At 36.5% G+C, this 23,252-nt stretch overlaps 1 protein-coding gene across 5 annotated transcripts in view; it reads left to right on the plus strand.

Annotated features, from left to right (window-relative positions):
- RELN (reelin) overlaps window positions 1-23,252 on the plus strand; it is a 697,060-nt gene that overhangs the window by 495,116 nt on the left and 178,692 nt on the right. For all 5 annotated transcript variants that reach the window (XM_079932058.1, XM_079932060.1, XM_079932059.1 and 2 more), the window contains one exon: window positions 18,390-18,541. In XM_079932058.1, coding sequence (XP_079788184.1) covers window positions 18,390-18,541 — 152 coding nt within the window. The remainder of the gene's footprint in view (window positions 1-18,389; window positions 18,542-23,252) is intronic.

The following is a 23,252-nucleotide window of genomic DNA, read 5'->3' on the forward strand; positions in this document are numbered from 1 at the left end:
ACACCTTTATGAATTAAGCTTAGAAAGGAATAGATTTGATATTAGAAGAAACCAAGCACATTTTAGAAAATTAATGTGCTAATCCAGAAAAATAGCTGGCAAAAAATATATTCCAATTAACAGATCAGACATTCTGCTATCTCAGAGCACTACTGATGTGAGAATTTGTGGCTAAACCAAAATATTCATCTCCCAAAACAAACAAAATGAACTAAAAGTATTTATGCTTAAAAAAAGAGCTAAATTCAACACAGATACAGAGGAACATCAGTGCAAATTCCATTCGCTCAGTGACTCAGGTGGTTTCTTTGGCCACTTCTCAGTACTGAGATATATCAGGTTTTAGTCACAGATAAGAGGCCAATACTTTCAGGCTGTGACATTGTCAGCAGATTTCTGTTCCAATAAGGTAGAATAATGTGCTCAACAAAAGCACCTGTGCCACTCTAATTAGAACACAATTAATTCACCTTAATTCTAAAAGCAGCTTAATTATTCTAGCAAACACACCTTGGGTTTATTTGTAGCTTTTCCCCTAGGATATCAGACCACACCGCCCCCCTCAGAACTACCTCATTTGTGCTCTCATCTGGTGAACCATTCATCCACATTGGCATTATATTATTTAAAAAGGTATAAAAGGATAATGAGACTATCTAGTGTTTTCTCTGTTTGGGGATGATGGTAAAATGCTGCTTTAATCCATAGCGTTGTATGTGAATGTGTGTGTGTGTGCCCCCTCTCCACATCCACGCATTCCCAAACGATGCTTTATTGATCTGAGAAAGAAAGCTGTTATAATAATTTATAATCAAAGCTCCAGGGAAAAAATCCTGTCACAATCAAATTAACATGAAGCATTTTTACCTAGGGTACGAGCTGACAAAGAAACACAGATTAGGAACTTGGTAGTGAAATTCTTGTTGTGTTTTATCAGCCAGATTTACTGAATATTTGTCTCATTCCTCCCCTCAGCCATCACCACCCACAGAATTTATCATCAAAAGCTCACATGCTAAAATAGACATAAAATGTAGGTGGTAAATCCCCACTCTATTCAAGAGTGACCAATTAAATTGATTGGATTGTAGCTTTGAGGTCACTTTCTTTTAAGACAGAAAAATTAGATTATTAATATGGATATAATATTTTCATCTCGTTTAACTATATTTTTCTCCCATAAGAATTATGAGAGAGGGCTTCTCTGGTGGCGCAGTGGTTGAGAGTCTGCCTGCCGATGCAGGGGACATGGGTTCGTGCCCCAGTCCGGGAGGATCCCACATGCCGTGGAGCGGCTGGGCCCGTGAGCCACGGCCGCTGAGCCTGCGCGTCCGGAGCCTGTGCTCCGCAACGGGAGAGGCCACAGCAGTGAGAGGCCCGTGTACCGCAAAAAAAAAAAAAAAAAAAAAAAAAAAAAAAAGAATTATGAGAGAGAAAAAAGAATATGCAGTCCTCTCTAATAATAGCTTCAAAACATTTCATATGAATGGCAAGAAAAAAAAGCCAGTGTCATTATGACTTTTTTGGAAACCACTTTCCAAATATTCCTGTTTTCTTTCCATTTGAGTCAAATTATTTGATCTCAGATCACAAGGATGCAAAAGCTGTTTGCCTTTTACATCATAAAGCTGTATGTTGATAGGTTTATTTTAAGTGGGATTTTAAAGTTTCTTTTCTTTTTCCTAAAGACACATCTGTTACTTCAGCAAGAGAGAAAGTTAAATAGATACACTGTTAATTTATGTGAGCCTTTCTGAACTTTGGCTTAACCTCACAAACACATCTAGTTAGCAACTACCATATCTCACCCATCTGAGGCTGTCTTTGGGTGGGAGGGGGCTTTGTAGAAAAACACATTACTAGAATATGGAATTTGTATACTTGTCTTTCATCCCAAATGAAAACATTGTATGTTTTTAACTATTCAGATAACTTTAAAAAATATCTGTTTTTTTGCTGTCACCAAAGTATTCATGTTAGAGAAGCTCCACACATGTAATGAATATTAAACTATTTTTTTGAAGTGTAGTTGATTTACAATGTTGTATTAGGTTCAGGTGTACAGCAAAGTGATTCAGTTATACATATATATATATATATATATATATATATATATATATATATATATATTCTTTTTTCAGATCCTTTTTTTTTCCTTTTCTTTTTCCAGATTCTTTTCCATTATAGGTTATTACAAGATACTGAATATAGTTCCCTCTGCTATACAGTAGGACCTTATTGTTTATCTATTCTATATATAGTATTTTTTTAAAGATTTTTTTGATGTGGACCATTTTTAAAGTCTTTACTGAATTTGTTACAATATTGTTTCTGTTTTATGGTTTGGTTTTTTGGCCACAAGGCACGTGGGATCTTAGCTCCCCGACTAGGGATTGAACCCACACTCCCTGCACTGGCAGGCAAAGTCTCAACCACTGGACCGCCAGGGAAGTCTCTATATATAGTATTTTGTAACTGCTAATCCCAAACTCCTAATTTATCCCTCCCCACCTTTCCCCTTTGGTAACCGTAAGTTTGTTTTCTATGGCTGTGAGTCTATTTCTGTTTTGTAAATAAGTTCATTTGTATCATTTTTTTAACTTCCACATATAAGTTATATCATATGACATTTGTCTATGACTTATTTCAGTTAGTGTAATAATCTCTAGGTACATCCATGTTGCTGCAAATGGCATTATCTCATATTTTATGGCTGTATAATTGAATATTAGACTATTGAATCAACACAGCATGCTCTAGTCTTCCCCACCTGCCCCAAATCCTTGGAAACTACAGAAAACAAGCAAATGAATCTATAATGACAACAGAGTGTGCCCTAATTGAGTCAGGAATTATGAAGTGTTGCACAAAAGAAGAAAAAAAAATAGAGAGAGAAAGAGAGAGGAGAAAAGGATCTGATGGAAGGAGGAAACTATAACCCAAAACATATATTGAATGACACACTACAAAAGGGTCCTAGGTACTGAACACAGGAATCAGATGGGTCTCTGGAGTCCTGCTGTCGAGATTGCTAAGTAGGTGAGTCTTTGACTACACACACTTCTGTGCAGGCATGTCTGCCCCTAGGAACAAACAATGAATGTGGACACTTGGAATGGAGAAGCAGGGCAATGCCAGGAAACTGGAAACCTCCAGGACCCCTATGGTACCCCCCACCCAAGGGCACATCTGCTCCCATTGGTGGGCATTTTTACACCAAAACTAAGGAAGAATAGCAGATACAAATCTAAGCAAATGGTCTAGAATCATCAAATCTGAGGAAAATCCACTCCATTAAAAAAAATTCATCAAACTAGAGAACTAAGAGCTGAGAAAATAGAAGTAGCAGAATAAACAAATGGAGATTTTATAAGAAGTATAATTGATACCTTCAGAGAGATAAGAGAGCACACTGCATTTGTGAAATTAAAACAGATTTTGTGAGGAAAAAATAGAGATGTGAGAAATGAAAATATATGATTGTTGAAACAAATTTAATGGTTTTTTTCCCTCTGAATATGAGCATTAACATAGCTGAAGAACAAATTAATGAGCTGGAAATTTGAGTCTTGAAATCTTTCCAAAACTTAGGGTTATTGGATGTAAGAAAAAGAAATGTAAAGTGTACGGGGGAGATTGGTACTTCTAACATTAGAAATAATAGGAATTCCAAAAGGAGGAAGGGTCAGAGGGAATATGTGGAATGAAATATTCAAAAATATAATTGAAGACAAGTTCCCAATACTTAAAAAAGAAGAAGAAAGAAAATGTTTAGCAAGGTGGATGGAAAAATATCCAGTCCTAGACCATCAGGGAGAAACTTTAGAATGCAGAAAAAAGAGGAAATGCTAAAAGCTTCTAGATGAGATTCACTGTGTAATACTTGCCTTAGTAACACTAAGCATAATTTTATAAAATGAGGCAGTTATCTTAATGTTATGAGAGAAAATTATTTGGAACATAACATTCCCCTCCAGTCAAATATCATTCAAGTATTGGGGAAAAATAAAAATTTTCAGACACACAGGGTTCAGAAAGTTTACTACTCCTGAATGCTCTCTGAAAGAATTACTAGAAGATGTATACCTGGAAATTAATCCAAGAGAAATATGATAGATTCAAGAAAGAGGAGTGAGCAAGGAAAAAAGTAAAGCTTGTAGTTCAGACTGAAAAAAGTATTGATTATTGAAAATTTTTAATAAAAATTGGAATTAAAGCCCAGATGACCTCAATATGAGAGGTACAGAGGGAGACTGACAAGAAGAGAAGAAGAAGGAATTAAAATACTGCCAAAGTTCTTAACTTGCTTGGAGTGAGGATATAGATCTTGGGTAACTCTTAATGTTAATAGAAAACTTTAAGGGTAAATATGTGTGGTAAAGAAAATAGATTAGACCAGAGAGCAGACAGCAGAAGCAAGAAGAACTACATTCCTGCAGCCTGTGGAACAAAAACCACATTCACAGAAAGATAGACAAGATGAAAAGGCAGAGGGCTATGTACCAGATGATGGAACAAGATAAAACCTCAGAAAAACAACTAAATGAAGTGGAGATAGGAAACCTTCCAGAAAAAGAATTCAGAGTAATGATGGTGAAGATAATCCAGGACCTCGGAAAAAGAATGGAGGCAAAGATGGAGAAGATGCAGGAAATGTTTAACAAAGACCTAGAGGAATTAAAGAACAAACACCTAGAAGAATTAAAGAAGAAGCAAACACAGATGAACAATACAATAACTGAAATGAAAAATACACTAGAAGGAATCAATAGCAGAATAACTGAGGCAGAACAATGGACAAGTGACCTGGAAGACAGAATGATGGAATTCACTGCCATGGAACAGGATAAAGAAAAAAAATGAAAAGAAATGAAGACAGCCTGAGAGACATCTGGGGCATTAAATGCAACAACATTCGCATTACAGGGGTCCCAGAGGAGAAGAGAGAGAGAAAGGACTGGAGAAAATATTTGAAGAGATAATAGTCAAAAACTTCCCTAACATGGGAAAGGAAATAGCCACCCAAGTCCAGGAAGCACAGAGAGTCCCAGGCAGGATAAACCCAAGGGGAAACACACTGAGACACATAGTAATCAAACTGACAAAATTAAAAACAAAGAAAAATTACTGGAAGCAACAAGGGAAAAATGACAAATAACATACAAGGAAACTCCCATAAGGTTAACAGCTGATTTCCCAGCAGAAACTCTACAAGCCAGAAGGGAGTGGCACGATATATTTAAAATGATGAAAGGGAAGAACCTACAAACAAGATTACTCTACCAGGCAAGGATCTCATTCAGATTTGACAGAGAAATCAAAACTTTACAGACAAGCAAAAGCTAACAAAATTCAGCACCACCAAACCAGCTCTACAACAAATGCTAAAGGAACTTCTCTAAGAGGGAGACAAGAGAAAAAGGACCTACAATAACAGACCCATAACAATTAAGAAAATGGTCATAGGAACATACATATCGATAATTACCTTAAATGTGAATGGATTAAATGCTCCAACCCAAAAACACAGGCTTACTGAATGGATACAAAAACAAAACCATATATATATATATATATATATATATATATATATATATATGCTGTTTACAAGAGACCCACTTCACACCTAGGGACGCATAGAGACTGAAACCGAGGGGATGGAAAAAGATATTTCATGCAAATGGAAATCAAAAGAAAGCTGGAGTAGCAATACTCATATAAGATAAAATAGACTTTAAAATAAAGAAGGTTACAAGAGACAAGGAAGGACACTACATAATGATCAAGGGATCAATCCAAGAAGAAGACATAACAATTATAAATATACATGCACCCAACATAGGAGCACCTCAATACATAAGGCAAATATGAACAGCTATAAAAGGAAATAGTAACACAATAAAGGTGGGGGACTTTAACACCTCATTTACACCAACGGACAAATCATCCAGACAGAAAACTAATAAGGAAACACAAGCTTTAAATGACACAATAGACCAGATAGATTTAACTGATGTTTATAGGACATTCCATCCGAAACCAGCAGATTACACTTTCTTCTCAAGTGCACATGGAACATTCTCCAGGATAGATCACATCTTGGGTCACAATCAAGCTTCGGTAAATTTAAGAAAATTGAAATCATACCAAGCATCTTTTCTGACCACAATGCTATGAGATTAGAAATCAGTTACACGGGAAAAACGTAAAAAACACAAACACACGAAGGCTAAACAATACATTACTAAATAACCAAGAGATCACTGAAGAAATCAAAGAGGAAATCAAAAAATACCTAGAGACAAATTACAATGAAAACACGACAATGCAAAACCTATGGGATGCAGCAAAAGCAGTTCTAAGAGGGAAGTTTATAGCAATACAAGCCTACGTTAAGAAACAAGAAACATCTCAAATAAGCAATCTAACATTACACCTAAAGGAACTAGAGAAAGAAGAACAAACAAAACCCAAAGTTAGCAGAAGGAAAGAAATCATAAAGATCAGAGCAGAAATAAGTGAAATAGAAACAAAGAAAATAATAGCAGAGATCAATAAAACTAAAAGCTGGTTCTTTGAGAAGATAAACAAAATTGATAAACCATTAGCCAGACTCATCAAGAAAAAGACGGAGGGGACTCAAATCAATAAAATTAGAAATGAAAATGAGAAGTTACAACAGACACCGCAGAAATACAAAGCATTCTAAGAGACGACTATAAGGAACTCTATGCCAATAAAATGGACAACGTGGAAGAAATGGACAAATCCTTAGTAAGGTATATGCTTCCAAGACTGAAACAGGAAGAAATAGAAAATATGAACAGACCAATCACAAGTAATGAAATTGAAACTGTGATTAAAAATCTTCCAACAAACAAAAGTCCAAGACCAGATGGCTTCACAGGTGAATTCTATCAAACATTTAGAAAAGAGCTAACACTCACCCTTCTCAAACTCTTCCCAAAAAATTACAGAGGAAGGAACACTCCCAAACTCATTCTATGAGGCCACCATCACCCTGATACCAAAACCAGACAAAGATTCTACAAAAAAAGAAAATTACAGACCCCTATCACTGATGAATATAGATGCAGAAATCCTCAACAGAATACTAGCAAACAAAATCCAACAACACATTAAAAGGATCATACACTATGATCAAGTGGGATTTATCCCAGGGATGCAAGGATTCTTCAATATATGCAAATCAATCAATGTGATACACCATATTAACAAATTGAAGAATAAAAACCATATGATCATCTCAATAGATGCAGAAAAAGCTTTTGACAAAATTCAACACCCATTTATGATAAAAACTCTCCAGAAAGTGGGCATAGGGGGAACCTACCTCAACATAATAAAGGCCATATGTGACAAACCCACAGCAAACATCATCCTCAATGGTGAAAAACTGAAAGCATTTCCTCTAAGGTCAGGAACAAGACAAGGATGTCCACTCTTGCCACTATTATTCAACATAGTTTTGGAGGTCCTAGCCACGACAATCAGAGAAGACAAAGAAATAAAAAGAATACATATTGGAAAAGAAGAAGTAAAATTGTCACTGTTTGCAGATGACATGGTACTATACATAGAGAATCATAAAGATGCCACCAGAAAACTACTAGAGCTAATCGATGAATTTGGTAAGGTTTCAGGATACAAATTTAATGCACAGAAATCTCTTGCATTCCTATACACTAAAGATGAAAAATCTGAAAGAGGAATGAAGGAAACACTCCCATTTACCACTGCAACAAAAAGAATAAAATACCTAGGAATAAAGCTACCAAGGGAGACAAAAGACCTGTATGCAGAAAAGTATAAGACACTGATGAAAGAAATTAAAGATGATACAGATGGAGAGATATACCATGTTCTTGGATTGGAATAATCAACATTGTGAAAATGACTATACTAGCCAGAGCAATGTCCCTATCAAATTACCAGTGGCATTTATCACAGAACTAGAACAAAAAAATCTTAAAATTTATATGGAGACATAAAAGACCCCGAATAGCCAAAGCAGTCTTGAGGGGAAAAAATGAAGGTGGAGGAATCAGACTCCCTGACTTCAGACTATACTGCAAAGCTACAGTAATCAAGACAATATGGTACCAGCACAAAAACAGAAATATAGATCAATGGAACAGGATAGAAAGCCCAGAGATAAACCCACGCACCTATGGTCAACTAATCTGTGACAAAGGAGGCAAGGATATACAATGGAGAAAAGACAGCCTCTTCAATAAGTGGTGCTGGGAAAACTGGACAGCTACATGTAAAAGAATGAAATTAGAACACTCCCTAACACCATACACAAAAATAAACTCAAAATGGATTAGAGACCTAAATGTAAGACCGGACACTATAAAACTCTTAGAGGAAAACATAGAAAGAACACTCTTTGACATAAATCACAGCAAATCTGTTTTGATCCACCTCCTAGAGTAATGGAAATAAAAACAAAAATAAACAAATGGGACCTAATGAAACTTAAAACTTTTGCAAAGCAAAGGAAACTATAAACAAGATGAAAAGATAACCCTCAGAATAGGAGAAAATATTTGCAAACGAATCAACAGAGAAAGGGTTAAACTGCAAATCATAAACAGCTCATGCAGCTCAATATCAAAAAAACAAACAACCCAATCCAAAAATGGGCAGAAGACCTAAATAGACATTTTTCCAAAGAAGACATACAGATGGCTACGAAGCACATGAAAAGCTGCTCAACATCACTAATTATTAGAGAAATGCAAATCAAAACTACAATGAGGTATCACCTCACACCAGTTAGAATGGGCATCATCAAAAAATCTACAAACAACAAATGCTGGAGAGGGTGTGGAATAAAGGGAACCCTCTTACACTGTTGGTAGGAGTGTAAATTGGTACAGCCACTATGGAGAACAGTATGGAGGTTCCTTAAAAAAATAAAAATAGAATTACCATGTGACCCAGCAATCCCACTACTGTGCATATACCTAGAGACAACCATAATTCAAAAAGACACATGCACCCCAGTGTCCATTGCAGCACTATTTACAATAGCCAGGTCATGGAAGCAACCTAAATGCCCATTGACAGACGAATGGATAAAGAAGATGTGGTACATATATCAATGGAATATTACTCAGCCATAAAAAGGAATGAAATTGGGTCATTTGTAGAGACATGGATGGATCTAGAGACTGTCATACAGAGTGAAGTAAGTAAGAAAGAGAAAAACAAATATCATATTTTAACACATATATGTGGAACCTTGAAAAATGGTACAGATGAACCGGTTTGCAGGGCAGAAATAGAGACACAGATGTAGAGAACAAATGTATGGACACCAAGGGGAGAAAGTGTTGGTGTCATGAATTGGGAGATTGGGATTAACATATGTACACTAACATGTATAAAATGGGTAACTAATAAGAACCTGCTATATAAAAAAATAAGTTAAATAAAATACAAAAATTCAAAAAAAAATTGCAATTTATAGGCTACATAACTTCTAAAGCATTAGGTTAATATAAAACAAAGAATACTTAGTCCAACAAATGCCAGGAAAGTGACAAAAAATAAACAATAAAAAACAGGGTAAATAGAAAACAGAAAACAATTTGGCAGGAACATATCAGTACAATCTGAACATATCAGTACACAATAAATTTGAGTAGATATATTCATTTATTAAGTGAGATTTTCACAGTAGGTTTTTAAAAAATCAGCTATATGTTTGCTATTTATGAGAGACTCAAACTAGAACAACACAAGAAGTTGAAAGTCAAAGAAGAGAAACTAGTATACCAGATAAATGCAGCAAAAGAAGCAAGGAGGCATATTAATTTCAGATATTCAAATCCGATAAAGTAGAATTCAGATTTAAGCATTAAAAGGGCTAAAAAGGAGTATTTTTGTGTGTGTGGCTTTTTTTTTTTACATCTTTATTAGATTATTGTTGCTTTACAATGTTGTGTTAGTTTCTGCTGTACAACACAGTGCATCAGCTGTCTGTATACCTATATCCCCTCCCTCTTGGGCCTCCCTTCCACCCTCCCCATCTCACCCCTCTAGGTTGTCACAAAGTACCGAGGTGATCTCACTGTGCTATACAGCAGCTTCCCACTAACTATCTATTATACACATAGTAGTGTATATATGTCAGTGCTACTCTCTCAATTCGTCCCACCCTCCCCTTACCCCACTGTGTCCACAAGTCTGTTCTCTACATCTGTGTCAGTATTCCTGCCTTGCCACTAGGTTCATCAGTACCATTTTTCTAGATTCCATATACATGCATTAATATACGGTGTTTGTTTTTTTCTTCCTGACTTACTTCACTCTGTATGACAGAATCTATGTCCATCCACATCACCACAGATGACTCAATTTCCTATGCAACAGTATATGAAGAACACTTTGCACAACGCATGACATATAATAAGCAATCAGAAGACTTAAAAATTGGTTGTTATTCCAACTATGCTTACTATCGGTAATGGGATATGACCAAAGTGGTACTCAAAGAAAAATTATATTCATAGTAACTAATAAGATATGAAAGAAACACAAAGTTGAATAGTCCAGTGAAACCTACATTGGATTCTCTAAATAAACCAATGAAATGTCATTTTAAAAAAGACAGTATTAGTTAAAATGATAATTGGATATATTTTAAAACCATGGAAGTGCTAAAGTGGATCAGAGTAAACTTGTTGCAAGCTGTTAAAAGACTTCTTGGGCTTCCCTGGTGGCGCAGTGGTTGAGAGTCCGCCTGCGATGTGGGGGACATGGGTTCGTGCCCCGGTCTGGGAGGATCCCGCGTGCCGCGGAGCGGCTGGGCCCGTGGGCCGTGGCCGCTGGGCCTGCGCGTCCAGAGCCTGTTGCTCCGCAGTGGGGGAGGCCACAACAGTGGGAGGCCCGCGTACCGCAAAAAAAAAAGAGACTTCTTACTTGTTCTGGTTTGCTTTTGATGTGGGTTCTAAGATTACTTTCTGTTTACACAGATTGTTTTTCTGTTTTGAAACATAGTAAATTTTCAAATAATAAAAGAATAAGTTCATATGATTAGGTATGCTAAAATTGTTCTGGAATTCCTTCATAGAAATTTTAAACCCTTCTTTAATTTGCAGCATGTGTACATCTTTGCTTTTGGCACTGCCATTCTTGAGTTGGTTAATAACCACTTCCCCTCTCCAAACCAGCTGTCCCTGTGAGCATCCAGAATACAGCAACTCACTCCCTCTTCAAGAGAGGACACTCTTTACTGAAGACACAGAAAGAAGAGAATGAAATCTGAATCCTCCCAAAGTGATTTAATTCCTCACAGCTTGGCATAACACTAGCCCATGATAGGATTTTTCTGTAGAAGGCTTTAGAGGAGGCTGCTGGCACTGAAATGTTCAGATGCCCACTTCTTCAGCATGTTTCATTTTCTGTAGTCTTTCCTCAGTAGTTCACCTGCTGCACACTGACCACAAGGTAGTCCTGAATATGTAGGAGTTTATACGAAGGAAAAGCAGAGCTCTGACACCTCACAAAACATAGCTCCAGGTTATCTAGAACATATTCAGGAGCATTAGGAAATTGAGAATTAATTCCTCAGCCCCATAAAGTATGCTAAGTAGTATAATTATTTAGCTTTGTATTTTGAAACATGAGAATGGCATAATGACTAGTTTGGCATATATGTAATAAAATATTATGTGACACATTTATAAAGAGTTAATAGTAACCTGGAAAATGTGTATATTACTAATGTAAATGAAAAAGGGCAAAATACAAAACCATCTGTATAATATTATCATGACCGCTTGGAAATATACATATAAAATAGTAGAAATATAGTAAAATAGAAATTGTTCTTGTCTCTGGGGTAGTATGGTTATGGGTGACTTTTTTCTTCTACTCTTTCTATTTTCCAATTTTCCAATAATGAGAATATTGCTATCATACTAGAAAACAAATAGATGGAATACCCAGAATTCTCCCACGTACCAGCAAGACATAGAAAAGATGCCAGAGGGCAAACAGGACTTATCCAATGGTCAGAGAGATTAGTCTCTGGACTGCTGACCTGACTATTTCCAGTTCTCTCCAACCTCCAGTCCTAACAATCCTGCTCTGCTACTGTCACACCCTATTAACTGCTTTATAAATTTGTTCTGAAGAAGCTCTTTCAAGAAATATATTTTAAAACAGCTCATGTAAGATTATAGAAAAAAATTTGAGCACAGATAATGTTTTCCTCAGGTCAGCCATGACTTAGTCTCTGATAGGTGATTTACTATAAAGAGACCAAAATACAAGTATTAGTTATGTTTTTTAATGGCATTGCTTAGAAAAGAGGGTCAGTCCTGAAACTGACTCAAAATGTCTTTCTTAAATTTCAATGCTATCCACTGGAATAAAACCAAGAAAAAAGCAATATAAACTCAATAAAACAAATTTATATTGGCTTCCTTGTTCTGAGGAGATAGTTCCAAAGAATGTTACATATACCTTGAAAACCAAAACGGCATATAGACCAACAAGAACAATCTCCATTATAGCCCCTTCAATGTCAGTTGATGCTTTTATTAAAAATTGGCTTTAAAATTACATAGAACTCTTCAGAACAGTTTGAGCATCTTCTTGCTATTTTCTACAGTTCTTCCCTCTATCCTACCCAGAAGAATTATGTTACCTCTGGCATTTTATTTAAGCTTCTAATTCAGGGTAAGTGAATTTAAGATAGACTGACAGACTGAGTTAACACTGTATTAAGTGGGTCTTTCTTTTTTTACAGGCATGTTCGTTATTATTAAAGTAAAACCCACTTGACTATTTAGATCACATAAGTAATAAGTTTAAGCACCCCGATAGATTTGTAACCAAAATCTTAAACTGTACAAAAAATCCACGGATAGAAAGTACAGTTTTTCTTTCAGCTTAAATTGTTTAAGCAGTTACCCTTTGCATATTGTACTACAACATTGTCTAAGATTGCTACTCTGCTAATTCTAGTGTGAAAAAAATAAAAACACTCATTATAACTTAGAAGTTCATTTGAATTGCCACTTTCACTTATTTTAAAACAAAAATAGTACTACATTTTACAGGGGGAGAAAAGGAAACTAACATTTATTGAAACTGTAATACGCCAGGCAGTACATCATTTTCTCTAAACATCCTCAGTCTAGGTCATATTTCTGTCTTATTAGTGAGAAAGCTGAGTGCTTTCTACCATTCTGAAGCCAATATTCTTTATTAATGTTATTGCAGCAAGAGTGTAAATAAATACAATGCATGTAATAAAAACCTAAAGCAAAATTGAATTTGAGTGAAATATAGGGGAACCAATTGAAGAAAAGAATTTTTGAAATGCAGTGCATGCAGGAAAGCCTTCAAATAGAGCTTATCCTTTACCTTCACCTAAGCTGTCATGCTGGAGGAAAAACCTATAAATGCAATGAAGGTGGAGAAGCCTTTAGTCAAAATGACCTCACAGGACTCATGCTAGAGATAAACCTCATGAATATAAAGGAATGTGGAGGGTCTTTTCCTATGGCACATCCCATATTAAATATCAGAGAATTCATCCCAAATAGAGAGAGACCTTATGGATGTAATGAACCTATTCAACCTCAGAGAATATCTAGTAGATAAAAAAAACCTTATGAATTTGGTAAATGTAGGATCTTAATAGCCAGGCTCTATTCTATATCTTAGTTCAAACCTAAAGTCACCAACTTTAGGTGGTTTAATACATTCTGGGAAATATAATAAAAAAATTTTGGCTTCCCTGGTGGCGCAGTGGTTGAGAGTCCGCCTGTCGATGCATGGGACACGGGTTCGTGCCCTGGTCCGGGAAGATCCCACATGCCACGGAGCGGCTGGGCCCGTGAGCCATGGCCGCTGAGCCTGCGCGTCCGGAACCTGCGCTCCGCAGCGGGAGAGGCCACAACAGTGAGAGGCCCGCGTACCGCAAAAAAATAAATAAATAAATAAATAAATAAATAAATAAATAAATAAATTTTCATAGATAATGTGAAATGTTCCACTACCCTTTAGAGTCTTTTATGCCAATATTTGTAGGGAAAAAAGTGATTAAAATGTAAGACCTCTATTGCCTATGTTCATATTCTTAGTAATTTTATCAACCTATGATGAGATCATTTAAGTTTTCATTCTGAATTATAAATTGAATACCTTTCTTTTTTCTGAAAATGATTTTCCTTTTGCAAAAAAAAAGAAAATGTGTAAAGTAAAAACTAAAAGTCCTCCAATGCTAATCCCACTCCACACTGTTGAAATGTAGGCATATCTGGCATATATCATTCAGAAATTTTGCTGGCTATACAAAAAAAAACACTAGAGTCACATTTCCCTTACTATACTCAACTTGATATTTTATTTTATTTTTTTATAAATTTATTTATTTTTGACTGCGTTGTATCTTCGTTGCTGCACGCGGGCTTTCTCTAGTTGTGGCGAGCAGGGGCTACTCTTTGTTGCGGTGCACAGGCTTCTCATTGCGGTGGCTTCTCTTGCTGTGGAGCACAGGCTCTAGGTGCGCGGGCTTTGGTAGTTGTGGCTCGCGGGCTGTACTAAGCGCAGGCTCAGTAGTTGTGGTGCACGGGCTTAGTTGCTCCGCGACACGTGGGATCTTCACAGACCAGGACTCGAACTTGTGTCCCCTGCATTGGCAGGCGGATCCTTAATCACTGCGCCACCAGGGAAGTCCCACAACTTGTTTTTTTAAAACTTAACAATATATTATGAATGTCTCTTCTGCCAGTAAATATATATCATTATTTCAGAAAGGCACTATACCAGTTTATCTAACTAAACCTCTATTAATAGACAAAGAATATTATAATCAAATTTTTGTATACTTGTTAAAGTACTTCTGAAAGAGATATTCCTAAAAGAAAATTAGAGAATCAGACATGTATGTGTATATATACCTATATATGTATGTATGTAATTTCATTTTGATAGTTACTGCCAGATTGCCCTTCAAAGAATATGCGTCATTATTTTTTTAAGCTTGTGAAGAAAATATGCTTAATTTCAACTTTATTGAGATACAATTGACATATAAAGTTGTAAGATATTTAAAGTGTACATTGTGGTGATTTGATATACATACACATTGTAAAAGGAGTCCCTCCATCTAGTTAACTAACATATCCATCACCTCACATATTTATCTGTTTTTGTTTGTTTGTTTGTTTGGGGTGTTTTTGGTGAGAACATTTAAGTTTTACTCTCTCATATCATTCTTTTTAAAAAATTTTTATTGGAGTATAGTTGATGTACAATGTTGTGTTAGTTTCAGGTGTACAGCAAAGTGAATCGGTTATACGTATACTCTCATATCATTCTTAAAACTATTAAAGTATAAGCTAATGCAAACATAATTAATTTTATTCTCAAAGCATTCCAAAGCAGCTGATAGGGAGGATCATCAGCTTTCCAGCTAAGAAACTTCTTTAAGTTATTTTTGCTTACAAAAAGAACTCTCTTTTTGACACAGAAAGTAGAAGGATATACTTTAAAATATAAATTAAATATTATTGTGACCTTTCTACCTCTAAGGAACGAAGTTGCCTTAAGGCATTTTATTGATTATTAAACTTTTTTTGTGTGTTCCAACTTCGCCCCACTCTATTATAAATAATAGATACCAATGTATTTATAATAAATAATGTAAGGGATCTTTTTTTAGAATTAGCCATCAAAGATAAATATAAATTGCTCTGTTGCAGAGAGTTCTCCCCTCTAGCAGACATTCCTTCAGAGGCAGTTCACAAAGAACCGCATTTCCTTGGAGAAAACATAATTTAAACCATAGAAAAGTAACACTCCTTTTCAGGGAAATTGTGGTGCCATCCAAGATATTGCCCAAACTATAGAGCTCTTTAAATACCACTGCTGGCCTCCAAGATTTGGTCGTGCTATAATTTTACATCATGTAATTATTATATTAAGAGAGAGTCAGAGACCATGACATTTTTGTACTTGGAAAAGACCATAACTTTGCAACCTTACAGAGAGGGATTCTGAAGTCCAGGCAGGTGAAAGGGCATCTCTGAGGTCCCTCAGTAGTTGATGCAGCTCTGGGATCCCCTCAAGGATACTTTGCCTCCAACTAAGCTCGAGCCAGTGTTTATACAAACTCACGAAGAATGAGCTTGTGCTACAAGAAGCTCCTACTGAATTTTTAATAAATGCAAGATAATTTATTTAAAGCAATGAGACTTCTACAAAATGATTTTCAGATTTCTCTCTGCTTTTTTCTCTTCAGAGCCAACTAAATCAAGCCTTTGATTTTAAATATTTGGGTTTCCAAAGAAAATAACCTCACTTTTGTTATCTTCCAACCGTTACAGTGGGATAAATAAAGACTGGAGTAAAATTGAATATGTTGGACTTTAAAATAAAGATTAAAAAGAAATGTATAGCCTGGATCATATCTCATATAGCCCTCTCAGTGGTAGAAGTCAATGAAAATAATTTCTTTAGATTAATCTAAAAGAGTTAATCATTTACAACTAATAAGAGAAAAAGACTACTAATCTCATTTCTCACTTGAATAAAACGTTCTTTCAGTCCATGACAATCTGATCTTTTCCAATTTAATTTTTCATTTTAAAAATACCCTAAAGCAGATGGATGCCTAAAAGGAGTCATCATATGCATCATTTATAACCTTAACTTGCTTTATGGAGCAGTAGGCTGAGTGGCTTTATTGGGATAAATGGAGCAGGTGAAAGACCAATGAACCAGTGTGAAATTTTCTTGTATGAGTCGAGAGAGGTTCCTGGTATTTACAGTGGTCCAGTACTATTAAGAGCTGCTTCTCCTTGAATAGCTGATTCACTTCATTGTACAGCAGAAACTAACACAACATTGTAAAGCAATTTTACTCCAATTAAAGAAAAAAGAAAAGAAATGATAAATCTGAAAGACTGTAACACAAGGAGAGTATCTGCAATAAAAAGTTTTTTGAAAGAAGAAAAGGAAAAAGAGCTGCTTCTCCTTGAATGATTGATAATAATTATTTTTTTTTTTTGCTGTATGCGGGACTCTCACTCTTGTGGCCTCTCCCGTTGCGGAGCACAGGCTCCGGACGCGCAGGCTCAGCAGTCATGGCTCATGGGCCCAGCCGCTCCGCGGCATGTGGGATATTCCTGGACCGGGGCATGAACCCGTGTCCCCTGCATCGGCAGGCGGACTCTCAACCACTGCGCCACCAGGGAAGCCCGATAATAATCTTTTAAAAGACAAAAAATTAAGCATTTCCTAAACATCTTGGTCTCAACCAGTTCAACATAATTGTCCTGGTACAGTGTCCTCTTTAGAACTGTAACTACTAAAATAACAGTGAACTAAGAAACAAAAGATCTCAATTTAAAACCGAACAGGCAGTCGGCCTTAGGCAAGCCACTTACCTCTGTGTGTCCCAGTTTCCTCTGTCTGTAAGCAAGTTAGTTGTGTGAAAAGCGGTTGCCAAATTAGACATGAGCAGAGATAAATACTAAGGAGATATAAGAGTTTTTATATATTAGATATTTTTATTTTCCTACATATTCAAATACCTATTTGACAGTTTAAATCCGGTCCCCTTTTTGAAAACTTGCTAGATTCTTTCCAGCTTGTATGACTTTTCATCCTATGACTATTTTTTAATGTGCCAAACAGCATACAAGTATTTATGATACTATGGCACTATCTTTTATGATTTCCTTTTTCCTTCGTTCAAATTTGATTCCTCACCTCAACTGTAAGTGCTTTGAGAATAAAGGCTATCATGTAGTAGACAAACTATACGTAGTATTGATTAAACTTATCCTGTACAGAAAAACTGTAATTGTGAATGGAATGTGTTTTAAACTTTGTTCATTACCCACGATCTGTAGTACCCCATCTTATTCTTTTTAATTTTTAAATTTTTTGCTGCATTGGGTCTTCATTGATGCTCAGGCTTTCTCTAGTTGTGGGAAGCGGGGGCAATTCTTCATTGCAGTGCATGGGCCTCTCATTGCAGTGGCTTCTCTTGTTGCGGAGCATGGGCTCTAGGCATACGGGCTTCAGTAGTTGTGGCACACGGGCTCAGTAGTTGTGGCTCGTGGGCTCTAGAGCACAGGCTCAGTAGTCGCGGTGCACAGGCTTAGTTGCTCTGCGGCATGTGGGATCTTCCTGGACCAGGGATCGAACCCATGTCCCCTGCATTGGCAGGCGGATTCTCAACCACAACACCACCAGGGAAGTGCCTGTAGCACCACATCTTTATTTCAGAATTATTCATTACTAAGTATATATTCCTCATTAAAAATAAAATGTTATACTCTATAAAGTTTTGACTTACTATTTTAACTCTTAGTGATTGTCATTTTTTCAAGGTGGGACATCTTGGGAGCTGTCATTGGTACAGAATGTGGAACAATAGAATCAGGTTTATCAATGGTCTTCCTCAAAGATGGAGAGAGGAAAATATGCACTCCTTACCTGGACACAACTGGTTACGGGAACCTGAGGTTTTACTTTGTTATGGGTAGGTACATTTTGAACAAATTTTCTTGACCTAGGGCAAATTCTAGATGAGCACCTATTCCTGAGGAAGTAAGATTGTTTGTTGTCTACAATATAAAATTAAAATTCATGAACTATGAGTTCTACTGGTTGAGCAAATGTCTGTGGTGCTCACATCTGCCTCACACCAGCCTTGCTGGAACCATCCTGTGCAAGAGCTAGTCTTGTTCTTGCATGACTAGGCCTAAAGACAAAATGCCTTTAGACCTTCCTTCCACCTTTCCTGCAATGGTCATAGCTGAAAAGACAACAAGAGAGAAGCTAAGAACAAAGTAACTCCTTTGTCCAAAGCCTCTAGCCTCCCCCAAATACAATTATCAAGGTGAATCATTTGTTTTCATGGATATCTCATCATTGCATAATTCTTTCGTTGTAGGAAGCTAAGAAAGAAACAGATTTATTATACTTTTTAATGCTTTAATACTATTCTCTACTTTCTAATATGTTGGCAAACACATAAAGGAAAAAAGTGCTTATAAGATGTTATTTTTCTTCAGATGACTGCAGAGCAAATAAATAGTTAAAAGTTTAGAAAAATACCCAAGGAGGAATTAGGGGGTTGAAATGGGCGTCCTCTGAAATTTATCATTTTCGTCAGCAAGAGCCACAGTTACATACTCTTTCACTAGATGTCATTCCAGAAATGTGAGTAGGTGTCACATGCCTTTTTGTTAAATGACTGGAAAAGCATAGGCAACACCTGGAAGTGAAACAGGAAATAAACACTGTCCACCTTTGACCTTACTAGCAAAGATGTCAATTCATCAGGACAAACAGAACTTCCAAGTCTAGGCTTCTGCAGTGCCTATTATTTTTCTCACATTCCTCACCTCCTACAGCTCAGAGTGGCAAAGCAAACTTCAGATTGTATCATGCTCTCAAATACATTGCCTGTGTGATGCTACCTCATTTTCAATAATGATCTGTTTGGAAACAGGGAAGTTGTGGATATAAAATATAATAATATAATCTTCCTGCCATAAGGATATCCTCACCTTAACTCTGAAATGAGTTGTATATTTAAAGACCCAGACCTCAATTCCTTTAAATAATTAGAATTCAAACTGGCTCTCATTTTATTCAGAGTGATTCCTGGGAAACTTTAAGAACTGCCCTCACCCCCTGGCAAATTGTAATAAACATTTAATATGCCCGTCTAATTTAAGTATTTTCCTTTTTTTTCATTTTTCACAAAATATATTTGAATTCTTCATTTTTTAGTAGTAAATTACGGTAAATCAAACCATTCGATGCCTTTATATGAGAGATTGTCATCTCTATATAAGAGATTAAGTCATCTTTAATTCTTTCTAGAACAAAGCAGATTATTAATGAATCAATTAAAATTATATTGACTCGGAGGAAAACATTCACTTGAATAGACCCGAAGTACCTTATCCCAAATAAAAGCATCTCCATTCGATTAAAAAAATTAATGAGTCCCTATTGAATGTAGAGCACTGAGCTAGCATATATAGAGACTACAACTGGGGAAAATAATGATACCTAAATCACAGAGTTGCTGATCAATGAGTTAATACATGCAAAGCCTTCAAAATGGTGTCTAATAAATACTTAAGACTCAATATATCTTTGGTTTTTTATGTATAAAAATTACTTAAGAGCCCTTGCCCACAAGTAACACTTAACTATAAAAGAGATTGCAGTTTGGCTGTAATGGAATGAAAATGTTATGGAAGTGCAGAGGAAGCTCTGGGTATTGTAGTGGAGGGATTAGGGTAGAGTTTCACGAAGGAGATGGTATTTGAACTGGCTTTGAAGGTTCAAGCTAAGCCAGCATTTTGAGAAAAATCACAAGTATAAAGGTATATGACATGTTTGGGGCTGGGTGATTTTTCCCAGTATAGTTGAAAGGAAAGACATAAACTGGAACTAGAAAAGTGAACTGAAGCCAGAGTAGTGAGTGACTTTCTTTAACATCATACAGAGGAATTTGGATTCTCCTACTCTAGGCAACATGTAGCCATCAGATGATTTCTGTCAGTTCTATAATATATTCTCATCTTTGTTTTAGAAAGATAATTCTGGCATAGTGTGAAGGAAAGACTGAAATAATCAGAAATTAGAGGATAGAAGACCAGGTAGGATAGAGTTGACAGATTTAGTGAGTGGTGGGGGAGACTTATTTAAATTTAAATTTCAGATAAACAGAGAATAATTTTTTGTATAAGTATTGGTCATGCAATGTATTTTAGCTGGCAACCCTAAATTAGGGAAGCTATTGCACTGGTCCAAGCAACAAAGGAAGTATGGCAATGATGGTGGCAATAATGTGCAGGAGGGGACAGAGATAGAATAACTGGAGAAGGAACCAACTGAAGTTCACACCCAACTGACTAGGGACTATGAGAACAGTCTTGAGAGGACACATTTCTCTCCTGGATGTTTGGAAGAACGGTGCCATTTCCCAAAATAGGAAATGTCAAAAATAAGTATGATCACAATAAAGATCAAGTGTGCAGTAGAGGATTTTGATATTAGATTTGTTGAGGTTGAGGGTTCTGAAAGGCCATATGAAGGCAGAAATTCTACTCAGGGGCTGAATCGGATTTGAAAGTTGTCAGCATACAGGTGATAACCGGAGCCACTAAAGTTGCTGTGTTCTCCCAAGCAGGAGACAGAGTAAGCAAAGGACATGAAAACTCCTCAAGGAGAACCCTCACCTAAGTATAGGTAGAAGGAAAAGGAGTAGACAAAGGATGCTGAGAAAGGGCATAAGGAAATGCAGGAGGAGGGTGTGGTTCTATGCTAAAGAGGGAAAGGAAGAGAGTGGTTCAGGGGTGGGATGACAGGGAGGTGATCAGCAGTGTAGGAAGGCCACAGAGACAGAGGTCAGAGGTCAACCAGGACAGGGCTGAGAGCCCACCTGTGACTCCCCATGGTGTGGTGCCTGGGAAGCTAAAGAGCATAGAGTTAAAAGAAATGGAGACGTGGCACTGACTGAGAACTGCTCTTTCAGGAAGTTCACCAGTAAACACAAGGAAGGAAATGGGGTCTGACCTTGAGGAGAAAGCAGAATCAGCAAAGGTGTTTTTAGAATAGGATAGGGTAGGCTAGGCTAGGCTAGGCTAGGACAGGATGACAGTAGGATAAGGTAGGATAAGACTGGATTCTACAGAAAAGACTTCAAAAGTTTGGTAGCTGATAGAAAAGAAAACAATATGGGAAGAGATTTAAGATATGATAGACAGTTTATAAGTAACCCCTCACTAAGTATGGTGCCTTAGGAAAGTCAGTGACTGATTGTTAATCTAGACCAGATCACACTCCTTTCTTCTTAGACACTGCCTACGTGTCCTTCCTGGTTTCATCCTTTGGTTCATATCAGTCTGCTGCGACTACCATTTCTGGAAAATTTGCTCAACTTTCAAAGTTTGGTTCAAGTTCTATTTCCTTCATTCACACATTTTCATTTATACAACACAAATTATTTGAGGACTAGTATCCAGCACTGTTCTTAGAGCCGGAATGCAGTGAACATGACAAAAATAACGTAATATACATCATTCATTTGGGTTTTTTGGTTTGTTTTCTTTATTATTCCTTCAACAGATATTTACTTAGCATCTCCTATATACCCAGCCCTTTTAGCCTACACTTGTATCTCTTTTCTCTGAATTTTGACTGCAGTTATGGCAGCACAACACAGTTTACTGCTAATCATCATTCTTTCATGTATATTAGACATGTGTATTAGTTACTTGCTGAATTACAAACTTTTTGAGGTCAGGGCTTATCTCCCCTTTAGGCCCAATGTCCCGCACATAGTCAATAAAAAAAAAAATCACTTTCTTAATATAAATGAGTGTCTTAAATCTACTTAAAACAGGATTTAAAATACTTTAAAACTAACTGTCCATCTAGTTTCTACTGAAATTTTCTGTACCTTAATTGCTGTACAAAACGCCCTTTGAGTCATACCTTTCCACAATACATCAAAGTGAATGAAGCTGAAGAAGAATCCGTGTCTTTCTGTAGGAGCTGCTGTCACTGAAACTTCACAGAACTGATAAATTGCCCCAAGAGGGATCTTTCAGATAAAGTCTGTCATCATTTTAAAGTCTTGGCTCCTTTTGGACTTTCTTCTTCTGTCATTCTGGGCTGGATGAGCCTCCCATGTGGGTTTCTGTTCTCTCTGAAACTCAGGTGCAGTTCACGAACTGTTCTTGAGAGAGCAGAGAGGAGTTACAGGGAACAAATTTTAATGAAATTAGAGAGAATTGTTGTTTCAGTTCCTATGTCTCTGGATGTGGTGCTTTAAACCCACACTGCCTGTGACCTTTCACCTTTTTTTGTTCTTTTTTGGTAAGTCTTTAATATGGGCTCAATAGTCAATTCTTAAAAGTTACATTTTAAAAAAGAGAATTTAATTTTCATGGAGGTCTTTCCCCCACCTCTCCCCCCCCACCAGACTGTCATTTTGAATGGCTTTACTTGCTATATTTACTATAATCTTAAAGTATGTAATGAAATGCTAAAAATATGATATCAGTTGTCAAAATCATGAGATTTTTCTCGACAGGTTGCTGCCATTGAACAATAAACATCTTTTTGGGTGGGGTCTACATTATCCCTATATCTGGCTTCTCTATTCTCAATTCAGATTACTTAACTCAGTAAATATTTATCATATGCCAAGTTACATATGTCTG

The sequence above is a fragment of the Stenella coeruleoalba genome (assembly GCF_951394435.1).
Source record: "Stenella coeruleoalba genome assembly, chromosome: 9".
Classification (NCBI taxonomy): domain Eukaryota; kingdom Metazoa; phylum Chordata; class Mammalia; order Artiodactyla; family Delphinidae; genus Stenella; species Stenella coeruleoalba.